Source organism: Sinocyclocheilus grahami, unplaced genomic scaffold, assembly GCF_001515645.1.
Source record: "Sinocyclocheilus grahami isolate Dianchi unplaced genomic scaffold, SAMN03320097.WGS_v1.1 scaffold1562.1, whole genome shotgun sequence".
In the NCBI taxonomy this organism is placed as follows: Eukaryota; Metazoa; Chordata; class Actinopteri; order Cypriniformes; family Cyprinidae; genus Sinocyclocheilus; species Sinocyclocheilus grahami.
Window position 1 is genome coordinate 278,737 of NW_015506741.1, and position 7,397 is coordinate 286,133.

A 7,397-nucleotide genomic window follows, 5' to 3' on the forward strand; every position below is an offset into this window, starting at 1 on the left:
TACAGGGGGCCATAATGATCTCCCCCAGGGCCCCCACAATTTCTACTGAAGGACCAATGCAGTACAGGGGGCCCAGAAAACCTAGCTGTTTCCATATTTACAGACTCTTTGAGACAAATTGCAGAAATGTGGCATTTCTTAGTATTGTCATTTTTATTTCAGATTCATGGGGTTGCTTACATTTATTTTTCATATTTCCAACATTTAACCTAAAAAGTGACAGTATAATTCACAATGAGCAAAATATGAATTCACTTTCTCTAAGTTAATCAATTTGAGTTATCTTTTTTTAGTCTTTTTGTGAAATATGAAGTCTTGCCACAACTGTCTCGTAGTCCTCCTGCTGCCTCACAATAACGCGGCATTGTGGGAGACTGGAAATTGGGAAACAGTCTGAATTTATTGTTGGTATATCCTCAGTAGTTCTTTAATCATTTCATGATTTGCAAGACTTTTGAGTATGCCATTTAATTTAAATCACTGTAAATATATGAATAACTGGATACTACATATATATTCGAGGAAGCCTTTAAAGGAACACGCCACTATTTTTGAAAATAGGCTCATTTTCCAACTCCCCTAGAGTTAAACAGCTTTATCGTTTTTGAATGCTTTCAGCCGATCTCCGGGTCTGGCGGTTGCACTTTTAGCTGCAGCTTAGCATAGATCATTGAATCTGATTAGACCGTTAGCATCTCGCTCAAAAAATGACCAAAGAGTTTCGATATTTTTCCTATTGTTTTGTTTGGTTTTGCAGATTGATATAATTATTCTTTTATTGATTTTTTACTATAGTATAAGATTCATTGTAATATAAAGTTAATGTTAAAAATGAATAACTTTCATTTCTGGAAAAAAGTATATAGGAGTAACTTCTGTAATTTAAGACGTCATCAAATCACAAGTCTGTTTTCAGCAGTTAGGCTATCATTTAAACATCAAAAACATGATACCCTTCAATAATATAATTAAAGGGGGTCATATGATGCTGCTAAAAAAGAACATTATTTTGTGTATTTGGTGTAATGAAATGTGTTTATGCAGTTTAAGGTTAAACAAACATTATTTTCCACATACTGTACATTATTGTTTCTCCTCTATGCCCCGCCTTTCTGAAACGCGTCGATTTTTACGAAGCTCATCGGTCTGAAAAGCAAGGTGTGCTCTGATTGGCCAGCTATCCAGTGTGTTGTGATTGGCCGAATATCTCAAGCGTGTGACGGAAATGTTACGCCCCTCCCCATACTGTGATGCCGGAGTGACGAGACAAAAAACATGAAAACCCATTATAAACGAAGCATTCGTTGCATTCAGTGGAGACATAATTACTGATTATAATGACTTATACTGTCTTTTTACGTGTTGCGTTGCATCGCGCCACGTCAACATAAAACCATACCTGCATTTGTGATCAGAGAAATTACAAACTACAAGTGCTACTCTACACTGCACAAAACTCACGTTTGAATCATCAGTGGCAAATTCTTTAAAAATAAAAAACGTACTTACAGTCTGTGAGCCAGAACAGCCGGCATTGTAGTCTACTCTCCCAGGATCAGGAAACAGTCCTCCATAAAATGTGCTGCACACATCTGAATATTTGGGTTGAAGTGGTCTGGAACAGTGTTGTAAATACAGCTTAACCACTGATTTCTAGTCGTGTCCTCTTTTGGAAGACCAAACAAAGTAGTTTCGCTTTCACAACGAAACACACAGCATCTTCACGACATGGCGGCGGCGGCAACAAAACTACAGCGAGAATAAAAGATACGCCTTCTTTCTTTGCGTGAACATTTAGGTATGTGGGGGCATGTTAGAACAAGCCGTTTTAGGTAGGCGTGTTTAATTCTTAACTTTTATAAAGAATATCTCTTTGGTTTTGAGATTTTTGTGTTTGCAACTTTACAGATCTTCTTTATGCACCAAGAGATTGTAACACTCCAAAGAGAAAGGAAAAATGTAAATCGCATCATATGACCCCTTTAATGGACTGCATGCTTGATGTAATGCAAGGCCACATTATAGGTGAGCTGAAAAAAAAAAAAGATTTTCTGTCTGTACAGTGTGAAGAAACCACGGACATATAAACTCGCTACTAACTTGTAGTAGTGTTCCGTTATATTGATCCAGCTAACACTGTTCAAGAGCGATTTTTTGGTTTTAAAACCATTGACGGTCACACGAATACCGACTCAATCGCCAAGGTGCTGTTAGAGCAGTTGCGTGTAGTTAGCTCTCCTGACAGTGAATTTGACAAGGGGAGACTTATTGCACAAACATTTGACGGGGCTAATGTGATGAGAGGAGCATCTGGAGGAGTGCGTAAGAAATTACAGGACGTTTACACGAATGCACATTTTGTGCATTGCTATGCACACCAATTCAATCTGATAATGGAGCAAGCTGTTTCCGGTATGGCACCTGTCCGATGTTTTTTCTCTGATCTTGGTGGTTTTTCCATAGTTTTTTTCGAGATCCCCAAAAAGAACAGCAGTTTTGGATGAAATAGTAGGGAAACAGCTACCACGGTCATCTCAGACATGATGGAATTTTAGCAGCCGTGCTGTCAGGACAGTTTATGAAAATCAAGCCATTCTACTGGAATGTTTTGAATCTATCCAGTCATCTCTAGGCTTTGATTCAGTCACTGTTAGGGAGGCTAAAGGTTTCTGTCAAATGCTTTCTGATCACGAATTTCTCTTCTTTTTGGATCTGTTTCATTTAATTATGCCCCGTGTTGGCATCCTTTATGCACAGCTTCAAATGCGAGGAATTGACGCAGTAGAGGCACACAAGAGTTACAAGAAGTTTTGTGGATTCCATAGGCAAAATATGCAATGATATTCCAACTCTGTGCGCAAAATATACTGGCGCGGATGCTCAGCCTAAACGAAAGTGCACACCCAATTTACAACAGATTGCATATGAAGTTTGCGACACTGTAATAGCCAATGCCAAAGATAGGTTTTCAATAGAAAAACGTTTAACACATGAGTCATCGAAAAATGTGCTAATATGACACAGGAAGTGTCCTCATAAACCATGTTTACGTTGTAGTACCCATGTCATTATACACATTTGTGTCCTCATAAACCATATATACCAGTACACACACACACACACAGAAAGAGCACCGCAACTTTACAATTGTTCAATTAAAATAAACATATTTTGCTCCATACAATGTGTCTGATGTCTTTGATTAGCCTAGAAGTCAAATAAAATGACATTCAGAGGACTCAAAGGGTTACTCCCACCCCAAAATGAAAATTTTGTCATGAATTACTTACCCCCATGTCGTTCCAAACCCGTAAAAGCTTCGTTCGTCTTCGGAACACAATTTAAGATATTTTGGATGAAAACCGGGAGGCTTGTGGCTGTCCCATAGACACATACAGTCTTTCATACACGGATGCGCTGTTTTCTTTCAAATCAAAGCGTAAATACACGTAGAAAACGTATCCTTGTGGTACAGAAGAGCGTAAGCTGCCTGCGTTCAGCTCATATTCTCCAAAATGGCGCTACGGTGACGCGGAGAGACATAGAGGAGACGAATTGTTGTGTAAAGTCGTTATTTTTGTTTTCTTTGCGTACAAAAAGTATTCTCGTCGCTTCATAACGTTACGGTTGAAGTACTGATGGCAGCTGAACTATTCTGACGATGCTTTTCATACTTTTCTAAACCTTGACAGTGTAATTTACTTGGCAGTAAATGTCCGTCACAAGCCTCCCAGTTTTCATCCAAAATATCTTAAATTGTGTTCCGAAGACGAACAAAGCTTTTACGGGTTTGGAACGACATGGGGGTAAGTGCTTAGTGACAAAATTTTCATTTTGGGGTGGAGTAACCCTTTAAAGCGAAAGTCCCGAATGGCCGCTGCACGTCCTGTGAATGTCCTTCGCGGACGTCCGCTCGACGTCAAGGGGACCCTACACGCTGACGTCCGGGGGACGTTCACAGAGGCCCTTTAGGGGACGTCGTGGGGACCTTTTTTGTTAGCTGGGGAGATACTCAGTTACTCATCCGCGGCGATGCGTGTTGCGTCATATCTTACTATAACATGCCATATAGCCTATAAAACGCTCTCACACGTTTATTATTTAAATATTTTGGGAAGAGCAAAATTTGCATATGTGGTTTCAACAACCAGATGCATTCACACTTGTCCAGTTTCATCTGGAATGCCTCCCAGACCACCTCTTGAAATGGTTTGTGCGATTAGATTTAAATCCGTCTCGAAAGCGTTTCGGAGGGCATTTACTCCCGGTCTTTTCACAATCCGATAGTTATCCGATCAGAGAAAATGCATGAAGTGGCCAGGTGTCCTGTGGTGAATTGTGTGAATTTCACTGCTGTGACTTACTTCTACAGCTGTAATACCTCAAGTCAAACCTTACATTGAATTATTTTGCATTTATATAACTTTTACCTTGGTTCTCAATTCCTGTCCAGGCTCTGCACATTTGCCGTTTTTCTTTTATCTGATACACTCACATGAACTGAAGTTCATGCAGCTCTTTTCTACAGAGCTGATGGTCTGAATTAGAGGAGTTAGATAAGAAAAACTGCTAAATTTGCAGAGCTGTGGGGCACATGGCGCGGAATTAAGAACCGCTGATATAAAGGAAGTTGTGGCCTTGCAGGAACTCAATGCGATAACATTTAATCTTGTGATATGAGGGATAAAAAGCCACATGTCAACATCTTAAAGATGTATGGTTGCTTTCACAACACTTTTTTACTCACCAGCTCTAACATCAACACATCTCTTATTTTATCACTAAACCTGTTTTGAAGAGTTTGTCTTTTCATATTTGACTGAAACTGTTCATATTTGACTGAAAATGATTTGGTTCTGTTTGTGCTTGTGGTGTCTAGTTGGTGAGTTTTAAACATTTTTATGAGTTCTGCAGCAGATTCAGGGATTTTCCCCCCTAAATGTCTTTTATGTAACAACACTGAAGCTCAAATACTAGCAGCACTAGTTTTCATTGGAGATATTATTGTGTTTATGATGTCCGGAGCTCAAATTAACTTCAGTGTTTTATTCCAAATCACCACAAAGATGTATTTCAAATGTAAACTTCAAACCATTTACATTAGTTAACCATTAGTACGTTATTAGTAGTATTAGTAGTTCTTATTCTGTTTCTGTTTGCTCTTCAGGCGTGTTTGGGGATACATATGCGCTGAAGGCAGTGTCAGTGATGGAGGGAGAATCTGTCACTTTACACACAGATAGAGAAATGAGAAATAATGATCGGATTCTGTGGAGGTTTGGACCGGAAAACACTTTAATAGCTGAAATCAATGTGGTGGACAGCAGCATGACTGTAAATGATGATTCTGATGGACGATTCAGAGGCAGAATGAAGGTGGATCGTCAAACTGGATGTCTGACCATCACAAACACCAGAATTGAACATGCTGGATGTTATGAACTACAGACTAACCCTATGAAGAAGTTTTTCATTCTCACAGTCTACGGTGAGTTCAATATCAGTTTCATCTGTTGTGTCCATGTGTTTGTTTGGGATATTATTCTTCACTTTAGTGAATTCAATACTACCATCATGAAGGAATTTGAAAGTCTTAATCTGTGAGATACACCGTTTCTGTTTGTTCTGCAGGTGCGGTTGGCGATAGGGATGAGATGAAGTCGGTTTCAGTGATGGAGGGAAACTCTGTCACTCTACACACTGATACTGAAATGAGAAACAATGATCTGATTCAGTGGATGTTTGGAAACTATTTAATAGCTGAAATCAAGGAAACGGCCAACGGCATCACTATATATGATGGTGTTCTTGAAGGGAGATTCAGAGACAGACTGCAGGTCGATGAGGAAACCGGATCTTTGACCTTCACAAATGCCAGAATTGAACACACTGGATTTTATCAACTACAGACCAACCATACGAAGAAGGTTTTCACTCTCGGTGTCTATGGTGAGTTGGTTATACCTTGTTTTTTAAATTTATTACAGCTTTCAAGTGGGTCTAAAGAAGTAGTGTATCATTTACTTGTTAAATAAGATGAGATACTTATTTAGAACCCTAAAATGAAAATGTCTTATTAATTCCCAAGTTTACATTAACCGTTAACTTTCTATATCAGATTGTTTTTACGCCGTTCTGAATGGTTCTTCCTCATCTACATCGCTAGGGCCTTTCGCACCGCTTTAGTTCCAGAACTAAATGTACAGTACTAAAGTACTGGGACGATTTTGCACGAACTATTTCCCAGTACCATTTAAAGGGTTGCATTCGCACCGGCAGTGTGTACAAGATCTTACACTTGTTTCAAATTCACTGGCGGGTATATGCTTATGGGAGGTGTTTAGAGAAACGACTATAGGGAGTGATCATTATCCTATAGTGATTGAAGTCAATTTATGTATAGAAGAGTGTAATACAGGAGGAGTAGATAAATGTTTTTTTGAAAATGCTGATTGGGAGGCATTTAGGAGTATTAGTGAACAAGAAATGGAAAAAATGTAAGTTAAAGAAGAGGTTGATAAGGTTAATAATGATATTTGTAATGCTATATTGTTGGCAGCAAGTCAGACTATTCCAAAGAAGGGAGGTAAGAAAAAAAAGAAGATCGTACCATGGTGGACAAAAGAATGTGATCAAGCAATTAAATCTCGAAATAAAGCTTATAAAATGTTAAAAAAGAATCATAGTTTTCAGAATTTTATTGAATATAAAAGGAAGCAAGCAAATGTAAGGAGAATCATCAAATATACAAAAAAAGAGTTTTGGAGGAAATTTTGTAACACAGTGGGAAGGGAAACAGAAATAGGTCAAGTATGGGGAATGATAAAAAGAATGAATGGGATAAAAAGAGAGTTTGGGTATCCAATTTTAAGGGATGGAGATACAACAGCTATAAAAGATGAATAGAAAGCAGAAATGTTGGTGAAAATTTTTGTTAAAATACATAAATCAGACAATATTAGTGAGGAGGGAAAAAGAGGAAGGGAAAGGACGTTGGAGCAGTATAAAGAGATAATACAGAATGAGGAATACAATAATGATCAACTAAATATGACATTTACGAAGTCAGAGTTAAATCGAGCTCTTAGAAAAACCAGGAAATCAGCTCCAGGTATGGATCAGATTTGCTATTTAATGATAAGTCATCTCAGTGAATTATCCAAGGATGGTTTATTAAAAATGTACAATAAAATATGGGAGGAAGGAAAATTACCACAAAGTTTTTTTACTCCTCAGGCGCAGTGCGCGGTTGTGATACTGTTCAAGCTGTGATCCGATTGGTCGTCACTGCTCTAGTGGGCGTGGCTGCTGTGGCTGCCGTTGTTGTTCTGTATTATGACATTAGATCCAGAAGAGCTGAACATAATCAAGCACATTCTCCCATATCAGCAACCTAA

The 7,397-nt window shown here is 38.5% G+C and overlaps 1 protein-coding gene across 1 annotated transcript; it reads left to right on the forward strand.

Moving 5' to 3' along the window:
- Window positions 1-5,066: 5,066 nt before the first annotated feature.
- Window positions 5,067-7,397, forward strand: LOC107571191 (uncharacterized). The gene is made up of 4 exons (XM_016257483.1): window positions 5,067-5,079; window positions 5,168-5,488; window positions 5,632-5,949; window positions 7,237-7,397. The coding sequence occupies exons 1-4, from the start codon at window positions 5,067-5,069 to the stop codon at window positions 7,395-7,397; spliced, it is 813 nt and encodes a 270-aa protein (XP_016112969.1).